Below are 20765 nucleotides of genomic sequence, written 5' to 3' on the forward strand. Positions count from 1 at the left end.
AAAAAAAAAAATGAAGTGCAACCTTATTTCCCCATCTTTTTATGCAAAGTATAAGCAGAGTGACTTTGAAGAAAGAATGGTTCATTTTCACATAAGAGGGAGGAAAATAGGCATCATAATAAATAACATTTATGTAGTGCATTTCTCTATAGACAAAGTATCTGCATTTTTGACTGATACACAAAGCATGGGACTAACTTGCTTTGGTAGATGAGCATTGTGCCTGAAACATTAATCCTATTTAAAGACCTTGGAAACTCAGTTCTTAAAACTGATACACCAAGACTAACTACTCACTGAGAGTGAGGTTTTAAAAGGTATCTCTAAGTATCCATGTATCTTTGTACATTCGCATAGTTATGTAGAAGTACAGTATCATGCTAAAGACTATCTCTCAAGCTGCTATAAATTGGCACGAAGTCAATAATTTGAATGCAGTTACACTGCTTTATGTTAGTGGAGAATCTGCCCTAACAGTTTTAATAATGTTAATAATTTATATTGCTGACCATACCCACTACTTCAGAATGGTATCAAGCCTACCATTTGATCAAAACATGGATAAGAGAGTGGACGGAATTCCTTGTGCATCCTGACTAGCCCAGCAAAGTCTTTGCTACTGTGATTTACCTGAAGGGAGATTGGATTCTAAATAACCTACTTCAAGGTTTATAAGGCTTTGTGTTCATTTTAATATGCCTGCATGAGACAGAGATTAAAGATAATTATTTGGAATTCTGTCAAAGGCTCTTCTTATTTTATAACACAAGAACAATTGCATGTGATTTTCAAAGAAACACAGATCCCTCTATTTCAAACAGTTTCATTTCCTTTGGAAGGAAACTGTCTATTTATAGGGAGAAAAAACATACTGAAAGTATCACTCTGACAATGGGGACTGTATATAAAATTAGAGCACAGCCCAGTCCATGTTGAGATTAGAATCACTTTCCCTCCTTAACATCAAGCTCTCAGGGCTCCCAGGAAAAAGCATTGAACATTTAAAAGATCCATTTATAGCGTTTTCAAATATAAGCAATCCTTTCTGACTAAAGGGAGGGGGGAGAAGGTGACATTATTCACCTTTGTATCATGCAGCATTCCAAAAAAGAACTGCTCACTCATCTTTTGCAGATACATAGCTGGCCTTTAAGGACAGTCCTTTTAGTTTGTTCACAAATTCAACTCAATACTGATTTTTTTAAAACTTATATAGTATGAATAACTACTACCTTACTAATGACTCTTACCCTGATCTACATGTATCATTCCCTAGAACTGAAAAAGCAATATCATCTTCATCTGTTTCAACCTAGGACCCCTCTACGTGTTTGGTAAATTATGACAACATTTAGAGAGTGGTTGTGGGTCATAGTGGATTTTTCCCGGATTCCACAATCAATTTAAAGGATAGTTGACAGGTTCAGATCTTTTAATGAGGTAAAGTTTCATCACTTACATCTATAAGCATAACCATTTTGTCTATTATAGCCATGTATTTCATATAATTCTCCCTTCTACCTTGTCTTTCAAGACTTGAAAAATACTTTTCAGTCATCAATTAAATCTCATAAAAAGATCCATACAGCAGTTAAGAAGATATGCTCTTTAAAATATATAGGGAAACCAAGAGACAAAAAAATTCACACAACAATACTGTAAGGTTATGGCAAAAGTGAAGGCGAAATGGAACCTTTGCACCCCCTTTCTGCAGAAGGAGCATTATTTCAATGAGGATGCTCTCAACTGACAGGAGGGAAAAAAAGTTTGCAGGTTTATTTATTGCACTTCTCTTTAGTCCTCATCCATGTTTGAGGATAGTAACTCAAAGCATTTACGATCTAGTTCCATTAAGCAATCACTCTCCAGGATTCCCACCTCAACTTCTATTTAAGTCATATGGTATCCAGGTACGTAACAGGAAAGGGCAAGGCCTTTGGGAAAACAAAAGGGGTGGCCCAGACTTTCCGACCCTATCTGAATCTCACAGCTAATGGTTCCTAGCATCCCTTACAGCCATGCTCCAGCTCTTTCTTCTCTCTTACTTTATAAGCAACCTTTTTCACTTTGGAAGAATGTGCTCTCTACTGCAATTTCCTCTCCACAACTCTTACAGCTGCTCTCTGGAGGTCCTCTCAATCATTTTCATCTCAAACCCCTTCCACCGCCATGCACTCCTTAAAAAATATTCTGGCTAATATTTAAGTCCTCCTTTTAAGCAATGCTTACAGCTCTGCCAGTTGTCTCCAACACTGTGCCGCACATCTTTAAATTTCCCCCCCTGCCATTTCCATGACACTTTTCTCCTCTAATTCTTCTACTGGTACTGCAGTAAACTTTCACCAGGTCTTACAGACATGTCTTTTTTGATAACATTCCAAAAGCATCTGTCCTTTATAGCCTTTTCTCTTCATCATATTTCTGAGCAACTTCACCATTTCCACACCGACCAGATTTGAGTATTCCCTGTGTTTTCATTCTCCATGTGCAAATTATTCAGTTGGGCACATTTGCTCCTTCTCTCATGCACTGCCTCTCTTACCTGGGGAGAGAATACTATAAATATCTACCAAAGATGCTTCATTATCCTACTTCAGACTCTTCTTTGTAATGGCGTTGACTAAAACCTTTGCAAAAGCCAGACCACTGGGTACTACAGTTTATATTGTTGACTAATATCTCTCAAGAGTTCTTGTTTATTTGCCCATTTCTACCTGCTTCTTTAGCCTGGTTTCTAAGGAAAGTGGGCTTATGTGATCATCATGCAGAATGGGTACATGCATGTCTGTGCATGTTTCTTTCCATTCTGTGCTTGGACATTGCCTGGCACAGTTGAGTGCTGGCCCATACTCAAACTTCTTGGTACCTTCGAAACCTGCAAAGCCTGAAGTTTTTGAAAACTAATGGCAGACAGATTTCACACATCAAATTCTCAGGTTTCTACCACAAAAGAATGAGTGTGCAGATACAGTTCACTATTTCTGAATGCCGCACATCAGAAATGCCACACAATCCATTATTTCATTATTTTCTTCTACTTTTTTGTAAAATTTGAATTTAAAACAATCCTTACAGTCAAACTGTGGCACACAGGAAGTACAGCCAAGGTGAGTTTTTTCAGAGTACACGAAAAACACATATAAAATAATCATGGCCTAAGTTATGGTATGGGTCTCAGGCTTAAAAAATGTCAATATTTATAACTTTTACTTATATACACGTATCTAAATGAATACACATGTAAAGGATTCAGCTAACAGATGTTCAAAAATGCCTGAGAAAGCAGGGGGGTTTAAATGAAAATAAACAAACAAATGCATTCTTGTTTAGAAAGTCATAGTCAGAACTACCCCTGAAGTGTAAATCATGTGCTTAGTAGGTCTGCTATTATTATAATGGCAAGTGCAAGCAAACAGCCAGGTAGAGACTAATCAGTTCTATATACAGTAAAGAATGTGCATTTATTTGCAACAACTGTGTGAGCAAATCCTGCATGAAGATTTTTGCTACATTAAAAATTTTTTCATAAGCCTTCAATGTTTACTTTCTGAAAATCATGCTTAGGAAGTGGTGATACGTCACTTTTTGAAAATAAAAAATTAAATTTCCACTGAAGCAAAGTTGCAATAATCTAGATTGTTTAAATGGAATAATTTAGAAAAAGTTGAGTACATACTACTTGGACTTGTCCATCTTCTCCTATTTGGTGGATCTGAACCTGCTGAGCGTTGGCTAGTGCATAGTGTAGTGCCTGTGGCTGGTTCTGCTGGATCTCATTAGAAGCTGAAACTGAATTCTGCGAACCCTCTGGAAAAGAGACAAAAATCCAGCTTTATTATGTGTGTGTATCTCATGCCAGTGGCCTTGCAAAAATGCATACTTAAAAACTGTGGAAAACAAATGCAGTCAGTAAGTAGGTGCAGATCATTTACACATTAATATTCTTACGCATGTTCATTGCTCACCTGTAGATTTGCTACAAATTCCAGAGGAGTTCCAAAGGCTGTTTTGTCTCTGAGAAAGCATATGTTTAAAAAGCATCTTTTGAATCTAGATTAAAGATTCTGCAACTGTAGAAGTCATATCACAGCAAAACCACATACATTTCCTAAGTAGTTCAACACTTTCTTTCATGCACCTGTGCAGCTGAGAACTACGACTGCCACCACCACAAGAATACGTTTGAAAACCCATCCTGTAAATTGAAGTTATCATATAAATAAAGGATACCTCTCAATTGTTTTTCAGATCTATCATCTATAATTCATACTGACACACATGAGCCTGGAATTATATTTTTTTTTTAACCTCAAAATGGCAGGTTGATTTCTTGACTTGGATGAATTGAAACACTACCTCACACTGCAAAGCAAGGCCTTCTGAAAACACCCCCAGAAAAAAGAAGGCACCTGGGTGTTATCTTTGGGTAACAGTGACAGCCACCAGGAAAAACATTGCGTGATTTCAAGAGGATAACAACTTGCATTAGAAGTAGACGTATCATAGATTCATTTCCAAGTTTTTCAGCCACAGGGAAAGGATTTTTATAAATGTAAGAGGCAAAAGGCAAATAAAAAGAACTTTTTTTTTTTAGCATAAAAGCAATAAAAGCACTCAAATGCCTTTTCTTTTTTTTTTTGTTTTTGAAACATGACTTCTTTTTATCCATTTGGTGTCAGTGATACTGAGAGACTCATAAGGTCAATAATTCTGTACTGAAAGGGTAAAGTGGAATACCAGAGACTAATGCTATGTATGGGTCTTCCTACAGATTAAGATACCACTAGCAGGTAAATGTATCACTAGATATCATATATGCTTTTAGGAATCAAGAACAAAACTGGGGCTATCGATCAGTGACACTTTTGCAGCACCGGTGACAAGTTCAAGTACGCACTGCAAGGAAAAACCTTAAAATGTCCTGATATCATACTAGTATCATACTAAGATTCACCATCAGTCCTAGTTCCCTTCCTTTTTTGTATTTGAGACATCTCAGAGAACAGGACTGTCATAAAAAGCTTTTAGAATAATGCTTTTGAAGAAATACTTTTTACATACAGTATTCCTGTAAACAATTCTAACATTTTTATTTTGCTATGCCACTAAAATACATAGAAAAAAATCTCTGAAGCATTAAGTGTTTCACAATTTTTCTAAATTATTTCTTACTCTGACAATGACACTTCTGCTGCAAGGTAACGTAAAACACATTAATATCTAACATGTAGTAACATTGAATACTACACGGCTTTCAAGCTGCCCAAGTACCAGAAACTATAATGAAAATATTTAAGAAAACAGTGTCACTCTACTTCCACTGTAGATCATTTCCTTACTAGATTTTATGTATTGCTTAAATAAACACTAGATAGGCCTCATCCTGCTCAGAGATGACTGATGGCTGATACACTTTGATTTTTGAAATGATGGTTTGTTTTTTTGAACCAACACAGCAGGAAGCCATGTTTCATAAAATTTTAATACCTCTACTTAATACTCTTAAGATTTGTACTGAAAAGAGAATGTTAGTTTTGCAAGAATGAGCTTTATCCACTCATACAAAGATTTTAATAGAAATGTGCTTTAATAAAATCACCCATTTGTTTTGGGGAGGGGGGTTTGGGGTTTTTTTTTTTCATCCTGTCTGCAAATGTTTGTGGAAGAAGATAATTTTGAGGTTTAACTCTAAGCACGGGAACTGGAAACTAACTCAAAACCACCAAGCTAGTATTTACTTATTTGTTGAAAAGTTTAGTTGCTTAACAATTCAACTAGACAGCTCTAATTATGTTAACAATCTGCAAATACATAACTACAACCAGAACACTTAATGCAGTAACTAAGCAAAACGTAACAAGTACATGTTTTTGCTGTCTATTGGACATACGTCTTTCATACCTTTCATTTGACTAGTGGGTAACTGCAGAATTTCTTAAATACAGTCCTGTTGCTTACTGTGCAATTCCAGTATTTCCTACACTGCTGTACAATGGAAGTTTGCTGTAAAGAATTCCAGATGGGATTAACAAATCACAATTGGCAGAAAAGTCCTGTACCTAGTATAAGAAACTGCACCGTCAACAAAATAAAAACATGATTTATTCAAATTCTCATACTATACCATGCTTTCCATTGCCAGTGGCTTTGTCATGGTCACTGAAAGTAACAGATATTCTAGAAAGATAATTTACATAAGCCTCTTTGTCTTCCACTTTTCTCTCATTTTCATTACTTCCATCTTAATAATATTTTATGCAATTAATTTTCTGTATTTTTTTATTTTACAAATAGCATTTTGTTAGGATGCTAAATGGCTAAGAAAGCCCACTCTTATTCATCTTGCTTCTTATAGGCTACCACTAGTCCATTCCATTGTGATTTTGTCTCTCCATCATGTTTCCCAGTCCCCTACTATGTAATTTAACAGCTGAGTTGAGTTAAAACTCAACTTCTAGTCAAACCACAGTGTCCAAATACATAATCCTTCATTTAGATGTGTGTGTATACACACATATGCATACATACATAACTTCATACGCTCAAACATATATAGTGTAAATGTAAATACACATACACAAATAGCAAAACTGGACTTGGGACACAAGTGAGGTAAGACATGTTTCACTTGCAGGTTTAATAACCTTCTAGCAGTACTTTTCCTGTAGCTTGCCATTACACAAACTGCAACAATGTACTTCTGAGAAAACACAAAGATGTATTTATAACGAGTATTTATTTTCTGATTAAGAAAGTTATGCAATAGAATAGCATCAAAGAAATAAGAGCTGCAGCAGATAAAAATATGTATTTACATATATATTATATGCACATATTGAAATATATTTTTAACTGTAAAGTCCAAAAGCCTTTATTCGAAAACCATCTTTTGCTTCACAGATGCCAGAAATTATTACGCTTTTCAGAGGTGGGAACAGCAGACACAGACTGAATGCAATCATACTGTACATCTCCCATGGTCACTTATAGATTTCAGTTTGGCTTCACTGCAAGAACCACAGTTGGGTTTTCATTCTTTTTCTGTTGGATTTTGGTGGGGTTTTTTCTTATTAGGAAGAAAGAAGAGAGAGGATTCAACAGTGTCGAAAAACAAAACATCCTTTATAAGTATTGTTTTTCCCCTCTAAATCTCTGACCAGACAAAAGTAATATTTATCCATTTTTAAACATTCCCCTTTAAAAACAAACACAAACATGAATAGCACACAGCTTGAATAGAGGATATGTCAACAGTCACAAATCACCATCATGTAAACTATCTAGCCTCACATTTACAACTTTGAAGTATTAGAGAATCCCTGGCACCGAGAAGCTATACAGCTGAACTCTTGCTTTGAAATTTTCCATTGCACTAGTTACGAAGGAGTACTTTGACGTGAACTGGACAGCTTATGTACTACTACTACTGAGCACGTTATCCGTGGCATACCCAAAGCACCTTCCACTAGGTGGAATAGCTTTGGAGCCACCCACAGAACGAAAGATGCTGCACTGACCAGGTGATTAAGTGATTAAGTAGTGATACGGGGTGGGGAGGGGTGGGGGAAACAACTGCTGAAATATTCCTTCCTCCCAAGTTGAAATTGGACCTTTTACATTTTCCATTTACTGCATGTGCTTATGAGTCAAAGAAAATTTAGCCTAAGCGAGTCTGTCTTCTCAGACAAATGTTCAAGAGTTGGCAAAATCACCCTCACTGAAGCAGTTACTTCTGTCACATTTCTCAAGTTTATCTTCCTCAGACATTGCCGAGCAAGATTAGATTTGTCAGACAAATGTAATTTGTAACTGTTCCAAGAATGTGCGTGTTTAATTCTCAACTAAGATCAGTTTTAAAATTCCTCACTTCAAAGGCAAAACCTTTGGCATTTTCTAATTCTTTCCTATTCTACTTCATATTTATCAGTCGAGCATCTGGCTTCTCATTTTGGAGGGAAATGTAGGAGGTACAGATTCTGTAGCAGAAGGGATTCATAAGTGTCCTTATGTGGTGTTATTCAAATTTGTTTTCCTAGTGCACAGGCCTCCCAGCCTCACACTTCTGCTTACAAACTAGGATGTATTTTTCTTGCTTCCTTGATGTGTAGTCCTAGCAAGGAAAGGTTAATGGCCAGATGTAGCAAAGCAGTCCTCAAAAACAAAAGCAGGAAAAACACCATTACTGAACAATTAATAGAAATGAAACTGTATACTGTAAACCATTATCTCAACCTGACTCATCCAGTTCTAAATACCTCCAGTTTTGCAGAACAGCTTTGAAGATTTGACTGCACATCTGTTTTTATATGTGACAACTCAGCATAGGCTGAGCACTTCAGCCTAAATCTACATATAAATCCCAAAGACATAGAACTAATTAAAAATTCCAACATGGAAAACTGTGATAACAGCTTTAACAATCTTAAGAGAAATTAAAAGAAAGGGAGAAGGCACTCTTCAATTAATCCGCCTCCCAAAAACCTCATTTCCTACTGCCTTCCCTCCACAGACTGCTAACATTTTTTAAAAGAATATCTAGCTAAATTATCATGGCAGCAATGTGTACAACTCTTGTCAAGAAAAAAAAAACAAGAGAAAAACACACATTAAGGACCAAAGTGTTGGCTCCAAGAAGAGCAGAGGAAACCACTGCAATTAATACCCCAATTCCAACAAAAGGCAACAGCTTCAAACAGAAGAGCCAGATAAAATAAGGCAAATCAACTTCTGCCTAAATATAACAGTCTGCCAGAACAACTTTATGCAACCCATAAATCTTATGGCTACTGTAAAGCTGCATAGTCAATTAAATTTAGAACAATCTCAATTAATATCTTTGGGGTGAAGGACAGAGAAGTGATACTCATTCATATTTTCGTAACAGCTTCCTTAGACACGTTTTTGTCTGTAGACCAGTTCCTCTTGAGCTCTTAACACTTAAACACTATCACAGAATTACAACGCCTAAAACTTGAAAGGCTACGTAAGAACTATGGGCTCAGCCTCCTGCATTTCTAAGTCATTTGCGCAGCTAATTTTTCCATATGATAAACAGAGCAGAGAGGAAACCTGTTATAATTTTTAACTGCACGACTCAAATCAAAGCCATGTGCTACATAAACTTTTATACACAACAAGTAGAAAAAGCCTAAAAGTTTTGACATGTCAAACAAGTACATAAGACTGCAGCTCAAGAATAGCAATCCTCTTTAGATGTAAATAATTCAGAATTATTTATTATGTGGCCAATAACTCATAAAAATCACAAAATCACAGAACAGATGAGGTTGGAAGTGACCTCTGGAGATCATCTAATCCAATGCCCTTCCTGAAAGCATGAGCAACCAGAACCAGTTGCTTCAGACTGCATCCAGGTGGATTTTGACTGTCTCCAGGGAAAGTGTTTCTGCAGCTTCTCTGGGCAACCTGTTACTGTGCTCAACCACCCTCAAGATTCCTCAGAGCCACTGAAATCAGTCACATCACAGGGAGGTGAGTTTCAGGCTGCTATATATATATATATATTTTTTTTTTTTTTTTTTAAATGAGGCAAATTAATTGCTGCTAAAGCACAGCTCTGGAAAAATCAAGTCACCTAATTCATAACGGAGGACGTCCAGCAGGGTAATGACCGTGCTGATTTGAGACTATTTCAGGACTAACAAAAACATTATTTTTAATGATATGCAGAGATGTTCAACAATTTTCACTGCCAAACAGAAAATACTAAGTTATTCTAGACTTTTCGCAGACCAGCATTTAAGAAAATACTCTGTAACACATAAGAGAATGGTGCTCCTTTGCAACACTTGAAGAAAGTGCCAATAAATTTCTGCTGATTGAAACATGTATTATTATACTACAATTCAACAGAAAACTATCTTGCTATTACCAGCCCCTAGAGATAGCTGATGAAAAATAGTACTTCAAGCCAATCAAACACAACAGTTTTGGATTTGAGCCTTTTTTTTGTTGCACCTCTTGGTCACAATTTTAATATGAAATACTACAATCACAAGTTCAGAAGTGGAAAAACCTTACCAAACTCTGGAATAAGTTCATACAGGGAACATGGTGTTCATTCATTCACACTCAGGACATCGAAATCATAGTTAAACCTCTTAATGATCTTTTCAGAACAGCTCAGCTGCACGGCAGAAACCATGATACTATGCATCTATTCAAGGCATCCGTTGATGGCAATAGTGCATCTCAAAAAGAAGTGCTTTCTGAAGACTTCAGGAATATATTCTAGGGTAAGCCCTAAAACTTCCCTAGGAAATTATCATCATTTAGCGAAGAATCAGTGAGTTTAAGTACTTCCACAAATAGCTTAGGTTTATTATATTTAACCCAATAAAAGGGGTGAGCGTGTGTGTACGTTTTTCCCCCACGTGGCATAACCTGAAATGCTTGTTTACAAGATGTGAAGGTGCTTTCCTACTGAATGTGTGCAACGTCACTGTTGTATCTAAACTATCAGAGAACCTGACACACTTACCTTAAGGTGCTCAGTGACCTAACCTGACTAGTCACAGAACCACGCTCTACTAAATTTCCTGCTCAAACTAAATAATTATAGCTTCTCTGAATATAAGTTATATAGTCTTATGCCAAGTGAGTGGAGCCAAAGCCAGAACTTCTCAGAACAGCTCAGAGGACATAACAGAAACTACACTGCATATCCCTGCATCCTTCACAGGGTAAACATGACACAGTAGCCATTCACCATCTTTTAAAAGCCTTTTTTTTTTCCCATTATATCTTTTGCGAGAAGCAGCTACTATACTCCACCCAACAGATAAACAACTCAAATGCCTGTTATATGTGAACTGACATGGAGCAACATACTACTCAGTGAAACCAAACACATGTACTCTTCTGCAGACAGCAGCAACCACAGCTGGGTGGAGACCTGACATAAAGCACCTAGAAGCTGATCTTAATAGCTATAACTAACAACAGTGGGAAAGACAGTTTCTCAAGTAGCTGAATTTCAGACCATTCAAGGCTCACCTTAAGTTGCCCCGTGAAACAAATGCTACCATAAAAACTGTCTGGGTTCATATGTAACACTTTAAAAAGCCATATTTGACAGCTATGTTGTCATAACTGTGAAATACAGACCTCCTTTACTGCAGAGCTGTGAAATATTACTTCTCTTTCCTGCTAGCTGGCAGCAGGAATTCTGCTATATCCACTATACAGTGTGTATAATAAGGAACAGATGCCTGTGAATTATGATGCTGTAATTCCATTGAGGGGTTCCAGGGATGTCAAACCACAAAGGCAAAGTCTGAGTGGTTCATGAAGTTACCTGAACAGAGCAGTGGAATTACAGCCCTGTCATGCAAAAGTTACCCTTTTAAACATACATGAAACTACATAATTTCCTTGCATCTTTGCTTCTCTTTCTTTTCCCTATATACTCGCTCAGCCTTCCCTATATACTGCTCTCCTGTTTTTTATTATACCTCCTCCTCTTTCTTCAGGTGAAATGCCACTCCCACCTGATTTTCAAATGCATATTAGTTTTTCAAAGGATCACCTGATTCTGAAAAGTGGTCTATTTTTCTAAGAGCTTTTTCACAGTGGGTGCAAATGTAGTGGTGAATTCATCCAACATCTTTACAGCCTCCCAGAAAATTATGCCAGTGACGTTCTGAGTAAAAGTAATATTTTAAAGAGAATTAACAAAATACTTTGAATCCATGGGAACATTTGCACATACCATTACCAAAGGCAGCCGTTAATGTTATTGCCGGTACTCTACTTCTGGCTGCATAGTCTATACAGCCCTGCCAGTGACATGCCAAGATGCCTCAGCTGACCTTCATCATCTTCAGGACCAAAGACATCTTTATAAGGACATGCAGCCACCTCTTTGCTGTCTAGGGGACTTGGGAGATGAGATAGCCTGTACAGCGGGAGACCCAGGCAGCATAAAAACTCCTGGGGCAATCCTGGAAGTTGATGTACCAAAGGCAGCCAGCTCTGCGCCAGCTAAATGAGCTAGCCTGGCCACACAACCCAAAATACTGAGGTGGCCTTTGCAGAACCAGCTCTTGAATGTCTGTACTGCACCACTCCCACCTGCTCAGATAGCACGCTGCTGAAATCCCAAGAGTTAATTCAGGTGTCTTTGTAGCCATGGAACAATTTACTCACAAATCAGGTTAGTGGAATTGGGGGAAAAAAAATTAGTTTTCAGCTTAACCACAAAAAAACCAAAAAACAAAAAAACAAACCCAAAACCACCAAAACTTACTATCTTGTGGCCTTCTGAAGACAAAATTCACTGAGCCTGAGTCTGTGTTTTACATCTCTACACTGGTCTCCCCAAATCTCCAAACCAGGAGATTAAAGATTAATATTTTTTAATAATAAATCTCCACAACAGTCAAGGAACATGGTCTAATGAGCACAGGCCCATAATATCCACTTACTACTGCATTTTTTATTCTAAAATACTGATTGCTAAGAGACTGCAAATAAAAATCCCATCAACATATATGGCTTATGGTTATCATTATGTTGATTAGTTGTTTTAATTTGAGAATTTTGGATATGATTCCTAGTTCCAGCACATAAAATTTTCCATTGAAAGCAGATTTTGGCATTCTTTGCATGAGATACAGTGGTTAGTGTTAACATGCAACCAAAAATTTTATGCAGGCAAATAAACTTACTTCCTTTTCTTTGGGCTCACTTCCAAAACACTGGTTTTAATATATGATGTACAAATGTCCCATAACACTGCTTTATATTAAAAGAATGAGCCAGAAATGTCCTATGAGAACACTTCTTAGGTCAGTATTTTTCATTTGTTATTATTATTCATGCTTACATACCTACATGGAAATATAGAATCACCTACAACATATTTAATTTCTTCAGAGAAAAATACTTCAGGAACAAAATTTAGCACGTCCTACTAAATGGTGTGAACACACTGAGAAAGATTTATTCACTTGACTCCTCTTATGAACAACAGTTGCATAAACATTTTGACCTTCCACTGAAAAAAATGACTATGGTAAAAAAACCAAACGAACAAACCATATGATAGCACAAAGCTGCATGCACTAAATTTTTTCAGTTAACAGATGCGCATGGACGTTCTCAAGTATCTCAGTGAAGTCAGGCATTCAGATAACGTACAAATCAACCAAGCCAATCTCTCTCACGCACTGGAATATACTACACTTTCATTTCTGGCAAATCTGTATTCTACTACTGTTTCAGAGACAGACCCCCTTCTCCCTCTTTTCTTTGTGAACACACACACACACACACATCTCGCTTCCTTTCAAGGATCATTAATGCACTGCAACCAGGAGCATGACTGCAATCTGTAGATGTAACAGGATTGGAAGCTCATCCTACCAGGGATCTACTTTGATACAAGCCCCATGAGGCTGCGAAGGACTCCGAATGTACCAGGAGGTGGTTTGCTTGCGCTGAAGACCCATGATGATTTAACTACAGATGGTTAGCTTCACTTAGTACATGGATACATTCCTTGAGGAGCACTGTAGACATACATATACTGTTAACAGAGAGGCCTCTTTGCCAATGATAAATAGTACTTCAAAAAAAATATGCAATAATATAAAATCCACTCCAAAAATTCAATTGTGAGAAATGTGGGTTTCTCCATTTCTCTTTGTTACATAAAAATATTCACATTTGTGGGTCCTACATGCACCTGTTGTATTTACAACCTAAGATCAATATAATTTTCAGGTATATTGAAAAACAAATGGCATTATTACTGTAAGTTTCCATTTCTGTTGGGGTTTGTTTGGGTTTTGAGGGGGGTTATAGAATCATAGAATCATTTAGGTTGGAAAAGACCTTTAAGATCATAGAATCCAACCATCAACCATGCCCCCTAAACCATGTCCTGAAGTGCCTTGTCTACGTGCTTTTTTAATACCTCCAGGGATGGTGACTCCACCACTTCCCTGGGCAGCCTGTTCCAATGTGTGACAACCCTTTCAGTAAAGAAATTTTTCCTAATATCCAACCTAAATCTCCCTTGCTGCAACTTGAGCCCATTTCCTCTCGTCCTACCTCCAGCCACTTGACAGAAGAGACCAGCACCCACCTCACTACAACCTCCTTTCAGGTAGTTGTAGAGAGCGATAAGGTCTCCCCTCAGCCTCCTTTTCTCCAGGCTAAACAACCCCAGTTCCCTCAGCTGCTCCTCACGAGTTCCCTAGACCCTTCTCCTTGTTCTCCAGGCCCTCCACCAGCTTCATTGCCCTTCTCTGGACATGCTCCAATGTCCTTCCTGTAGCGAGGGGCTCAAAACTGAACACGGTATTTGAGGTGCGGCCTCACCAGTGCCGAGTACAGGGGGACAATCACCTCCCTGCTCCTGCTGGCCACACTATTTCTGATACAGGCCAGGATGCCGTTGGCCTTCTTGGCCACCTGGGCACACTGCTGGCTTATATTCAGCCAGCTGTCGACCAGCACCCCCAGGTCTTTCTCTGCTGGGCAGCTTTCCAGCCACTCTTCCCCAAGCCTGTAGTGCTGCATGGGGTCGTTGTGACCGAAGTGCAGGACCCGGCACTTGGCCTTGTTGAACCTCATACAATTAGCATTGGCCCATGGATCCAGCCTGTCCAGATCCCTCTGTAGAATCTTCCTACCCTCCAGCAGATCAACTCTCCCTTCCAACTTGGTGTCATCCGTAAACTTACTGAGGGTGCACTCGATCCCCTGATCCAGATCATTAATAAAGATATTAAACAGAACTGCCCCAATACTGAGCCCTGGGGAACACCAGTTGTGACCTGCCACCAACTGGATTTCACCCCATTCACCACAACCCTCTGAGCTCGTCCATCCAGCCAGTTTTTCACCCAGCAAAGAGCACGCTTGTCTAAGCCATGAGCCGCCAATGGGTTGTTTGGTTTTTTACCTGAACCACTGTAAGACGATGATGAAGGTGTTCGCCTTGAAAAGCTTTTCACGGCAAGACTCTGCCCTCGCTGTTTCCGCCTCCAAGCTGTTCGGCATTTGGAGTCTATGCTTTGCTTGATTCGATACCAGTCAGATTCTGTGATTCCAAATTTGTAAAATAGGTGACCTGTAATTAGAGAGAAACACAAAGGGGTGAAAATCAGCATAAACCCGTATGTTCAGGAAAATGCACAGATGACACACACTGTCACCCACACAAGGTGAACAAAGCAACTCTGAAAATTTTAGAACTACCCTCATGCTTGACACTGCCTAAAGGAATACAATGACACTACAAAAAACATCGAAGTTATACACAGTGATGGGATTTCAACAACTATTCACAGAATTAAGTCATCATACATATGCACAGTTATGTATTTAAAAATGTCAGCGGTCTACGAAATTTTCTAATCTACACTTCTATCCATGGAAGCTGCACTATTACATTCAAGCTGTGCAACACTAACCAACAGAAGGATCCAGCACTCCAAAGCCAAAACTGGATAAAGCTTTATTTCTCACTGATAGGGCCCCACAATATGCATAAGTCTGATAAGTAGGAAGCCATATAAAGCTCCCTATTAAAAAAACCTCTTTTAAAGCTCAGTTCAAAATTCATCAGAATCCAATAAAAATGCAATACAAAGTTAGAATCTTCTGAAAATGTTACTACTAGTATTAAGTCATTTGAAGAACCATATTATGCACTTTCCAGCATCTGGTGCTAAGTTGCCAAACTGTTATATAAACACAACATTGACTCGTGAGTTGAACTGACTATTTTCAAACAAAGCTCATACAGTTTGAGTCCCGCTGCCAACTCAAAACAGGTTCATTATCATGTGCAACCTCTGCACCCAAAGGGGAAGCCTAGTTATACAAGAAACAGAGGGAGCAAAAAGACTATTTCAGGTACGACAAGAAATGCTTGTTTCAACATCTGGACAAATGGCTTTAAAACTGGAAGGAAACATGCTGTGCATTGTCAGCTGTTTCAAGGTTCTCCTGATAGTGCTACATACTTTTATCATTTCATTGTATGTTTCAGAGTGGTTTATATTTTGCTTAAAGCATCAACAGTTGAGTGCATTTGACTGTATGTTAACAGAAATTTATAATACTCATGGCTGCAGAAAAAACACTTGAAAAAGTAAGCCCAAAGGTTCAAAACCTGTGAACTGAAAGATCTGAACATTTAACATTCGCTAAAACTTCAGTACTTCTAAACTTTCCAGATTTAGATGTGCAATGCTGCAGTTAAAAAACAATCCAAAGCTGTAATACATGCTTTTACTTAACATGACTATGCTTGAAGGATCTCCAAGATTCTTATTTTCCTTTTGGTATCAGTTGCTCTCCATACTCCGCAAAGTAAAATCATCCTTTCAACCTACTGGTTTTTCAATCTCACTCTCAAATAGGATCCTGACCCTGCGAATCACAGAATGGTTTGGGTCAGAAGGGACCTTAAAGATCCCCTAATTCCAACCCCCCTGCCATGGGCAGGGACCCCTTCCACTAGACCAGGTTGCTCAAAGCCCCATCCAACCTGGCCTTGGACACTTCCAGGGATGGAGCATCCACACTTCTCTGGGCAACCTGTTCCAGTGCCTCACCACCCTCACAGTAAAGAATTTTTTCCTAGTATCTAATCTAAATCTATCCTCTTTCAGTTTAAAACCATTACCCCTCATCCTATCAGTAGACTCCCCGATAAAGAGTCCGTCCCCGTCTTTCCTGTAGGCTCCCTTTAGGTACTGGAAGGATGCTCTAAGGTCTCCCTTCTCTTCTCCAGGCTGAACAACCCCAACTCTCTCAGCCTGTCCTCATAGGAGAGGTACTCCAGCCCTCTGATCATCTTCGTGGCCCTCCTCTGGACCCGCTCCATCAGGTCCATGTCCTTCTTAATTAGGGGGCCCCAGAGCTGAGCGCAGTACTCAAGTACTCAAGAAGTACTTGCTTAAGCTGTTGCATAATCCTACGAACAGGATATGGTCTGTTCCTGTAAAACAAATTATTTGAAGGCTACAGCTGTGAAATTCCAGGTTTGCACAAACCAAGAGCTTTGTACTTTCTTTGTATTATGAATGAGCCCAGCATCCTCAGAAAGTGAAATCTGCAGGTAACTGATCTAACATAGTCAAGTACCGTATCTCTTAAGTCCTCAATATTTTTTGAACACATTTATTTTCCAATGCTCTAAATTTTCTTATAGATCTGTTCAAAAATCAATTTGAAATAAAGTAGAGAACAAACAGGAGGAAGACACTGGCACAAAAAAGCTAATTCAAAAGCATTTTCAAGGCCTCAAGATTTCTTACTGGCAAGTGATAGCAAGCACGTTAGAGATTGCTTTACAACCCCTACATTATGTCTCCAAAAAGAGGGTGGGAGTAGGAAAGGAAGAAAATCGACTGAAATTATTATCATCTGCTGCTGTGCAGCAGTTTCCTTTCCATAGGTGTCAGCAAAAGGAAAGCACATTCTGTATTGTAAATACTGAGACCACATTTCTCAGTTTAATCTATTACTAATATGCACTACACAGAGAAATGGCTTTATAAATGTTTGCAGTAAAGTCCAATAAAAACAGTCGTGCTTTAACTCTTTATACGACCTCAGCTGTCAGAACATACAAAAATACTTGTGTAGTCCTACATAAAACACAGTCATATGCTCTGTGGTTACTTTGGAAAAATCTCCATATTTCATTCATAAATAGATTTTAAAGACTTTCACGTTGTACGCTGCTCTGTTTAGAGAAGTGACTGAATCAATTGTAGGTCAGAGAAGACTCTCACAGAAAAGCAGTCTAGCTAGGGATTTTAACTATTACAGTGTAATCCATAGGATATTCCAGGATGACACTTAATTCAAAGAGAAATCAAAAGCAGTATAAATTATTTGGGACAAGGTAGTCTCAGGTGCAGTGAACTGTTCATACTAGGGGACTCAAGCATGTAGGACGAGAGCTTGAGAAAGATGCTTAGTGCCAGAGCTGCAACATAAAATGTCCCAGAAATTGTTCTATTGAGGAAAGACAGGGAAAGACCTTCTACTTACTGGTCACAAAAGCTATCATTTAATCAATGTGATAAGGAATGGCCATGAAATACTGGATAGAGAGACCACTACCTTCATGGAGAGAACATGACTACAGAGAAAAGCATGGAAAATAGGTAACAAGCTAAACAGGGTAGAGTCAGAAAAGAAGGTTTTAGCTAGAGAGACCTAAGACATGAGGCACAGATTTTCAAAGCCAGGCGTGCTTATTTCTTTTCCCTTATTCATGAAATTCCTACTTAGCTGTTACAGTGATCGAAGGTGTAAAACTGCTATAGACGAAACACCTACTGTTTGCACAGATTTTTACCATAACTGCATACTCAGTCACAGTAACTGCATGTGCAAATTAGGCATGAAAAATTAGCCCTTAAATACATAGATAGTTGATATGAAGGTTAAATGAATTTCAGATGTATAAATCTATCCAGTTGGTATTACGATCTAAAATGTTATTCTACGGATAGGTCTTTAGCAACCACATTTCATAACAGTCCACTGATGACTGAAGAAAAATCTAATGCTAACGACAGTGGAGTATTTTTTAAGCAGATAAAAAGTTCACCATAACATTAGAAATATGATTTACCTGTAGCAGAGAGATACATCCCGAAAACATGTGCAAACAATATTAGAAAACTGAAGCGTGCTTTCTGTTCTCTATCCATAAATGATCACATGCAAGAGAGCTTTCAGCTGTCTCATTCTGAGTATGTCAAATACCCAAAAAAGTTAGAAAGGCAGTACTAAAGCAAGATACTGCAAATGAGACATTTTACTTGGGTAAATCCATATTAGAAAAGACAGAAATACTTCAGCGAGAAGGGATTTGACTTTTTTGGAACATTTGCTAGTCAAAAGCAGCAAGAAGCACTGTAATTTGTAAGCAGCACAGTATCTATGAGGCACATAACTCTGCTACAAACACATAAAAAATACATTCAGCAATATAATTCAGCGCTTTGGCAAAAAGACAACAGTATTTTGGAAGACAGATGCACTTATACAAGAAGAGTGAAGTAAAAGATTTAGATCATCTAAGGATGGCTGACTGTGTTTTTAGCGATCCTTTTATTTAGGACAATGGATAGTTGCCGGTAACATTCAAAACAAAGGATGTGCTTGTTTTTAAACACTAAGGGTCCAAAGTTTGCTTTCTTTGGGAACCTCATTTCCTAAACAAAGCTTTCTATGAAAACACACCAGAGACTTAAAATAGTTCAGTTATTTAATAAATTGCAAGAGCTTGAGTGATTTCTATAGACCAGATACATACTAGCAGCAGCTTGGGAGACAAAAAGGTCTGCACAAAGAATTCAGAGACACACGCTATTCTGAAGTCCGCAAAAAGGAAATCGCTTTGGTTTGCAAGAATCAATGTTCAAATCTTATCAAACAGAAGCTTAGGAGGAAGGCATGTGTGCCTCAGTGAAATTATCAAGAAGTCAGCTTTAAAAGCCAACAGGTGCATCATACTAAGTTTTGCCTTCCACATCCCAGATGAAACACACAGCACATTTTTGTCAAAGTTCTTATAAAACTAAAACGATGACTGACACAAGTTCTAGAATGCTTCTTGTGCACTGCAAAATAAATCTTTCTGTGGTTCAAAGCAAAAAAAGTTTGGAAATGCAGTGAAGATGATCTGGTACAAACACAAAGATCGTCAGCAATGATGTCTGAAATGACTATACAGTCCCAAACTTTGGGGGCATCTAATGTACAAAATAGGGGGAGAAAGTGTTGGGTTTTTTTAAAAACTGGGCTAATTAGAAAAAAAGAAAACCCCATGAAAACAATGTTCCTGAGAAAGTAATCCTCTCTTTCTTAAAGGTCAGAAGTCAGTCAGCAGACAAAACAATCCACATAAAACATTAAATTGTAAAGAAATTTAATTAAGAACAAATTGAGGAGGAAGAGAAGACATTTCTAATATCAAAACCAGACATGAAATATTCCATCTTGATACCACATTCAAAATCAGCCTCCTAAAAAACAAACTTCATGTCAATAGCTTGCATTTGGATATTGCTAGGTTGTGCTGCTTCCACTCTCCATGAATATCAGATTTCTTTAGAAAATGAAAAGGTAAAGCATTATTTTCATGGACCTGGCAGAGTTCCCTTTGCTGCCCTTTATACTGAGATGGCACAGACTTTCCCTCTGTTATTGTTACATTTTGAAAGATTAGGGAAAGTATTACCACCAGAGAATCTAACAGCCACATGTATAAAATAAAGACATATTTACATTAAATGCGTAATCCAAACAGATTTGGTTAACGGTTCCTTCCATTTTCAAATTCAACATAATTTTTAAAGTCTAGAGAAAAAGCAACAGGATGTCATTCAAAATTCAGATGACTAAACTGATGAACAGAATCTTTTTTTAATTGACAAGAATATGATGGATATTATGAAAAACAAGGGCTTCAGATTCTGACTGCTCAGAATCATGAAGAGGGGCGATTATTTGGGGGTTTGGCTAACAAAATGCATTTTTTCACATAAGGGTCATGCATTTGGAGTTCTTTTTATTAAACGAATAGCATATGACAACAAAATCTGCTGTACTAAATATTGGAACAGCAGAGGAAAAAATTAAGCACCTCTGAAGTTACTTCTCGCGCCTTCAGGCTTCAATTCTTCAAACGTAATTATGGTCGTGCATTGACCATATGGAAACAATTTTAAAGAGAGCAATTGTTTACTCATTTTTCAGCTGGG

The 20765-nt window shown here is 38.0% G+C and overlaps 1 protein-coding gene across 5 annotated transcripts in view; it reads right to left on the reverse strand.

Annotated features, from left to right (window-relative positions):
- Positions 1-20765, reverse strand: part of BANP (BTG3 associated nuclear protein) — a 156771-nt gene that overhangs the window by 73064 nt on the left and 62942 nt on the right. For 4 of the 5 annotated variants that reach the window (XM_010579600.1, XM_010579598.1, XM_010579597.1 and 1 more), the window contains 2 exons: positions 14933-15100; positions 3677-3807 (listed from right to left, as the gene is read on the reverse strand). In XM_010579600.1, the coding sequence (XP_010577902.1) occupies positions 3677-3807; positions 14933-15100 (299 nt within the window). Of the gene's footprint in view, positions 1-2274; positions 2543-3676; positions 3808-14932; positions 15101-20765 lie in introns of those variants that run through there. The other variant, XM_010579599.1, reaches the window with a different exon arrangement.

This window comes from Haliaeetus leucocephalus, unplaced genomic scaffold (assembly GCF_000737465.1).
Source record: "Haliaeetus leucocephalus isolate CR32 unplaced genomic scaffold, Haliaeetus_leucocephalus-4.0 Scaffold668, whole genome shotgun sequence".
Classification (NCBI taxonomy): Eukaryota; Metazoa; Chordata; class Aves; order Accipitriformes; family Accipitridae; genus Haliaeetus; species Haliaeetus leucocephalus.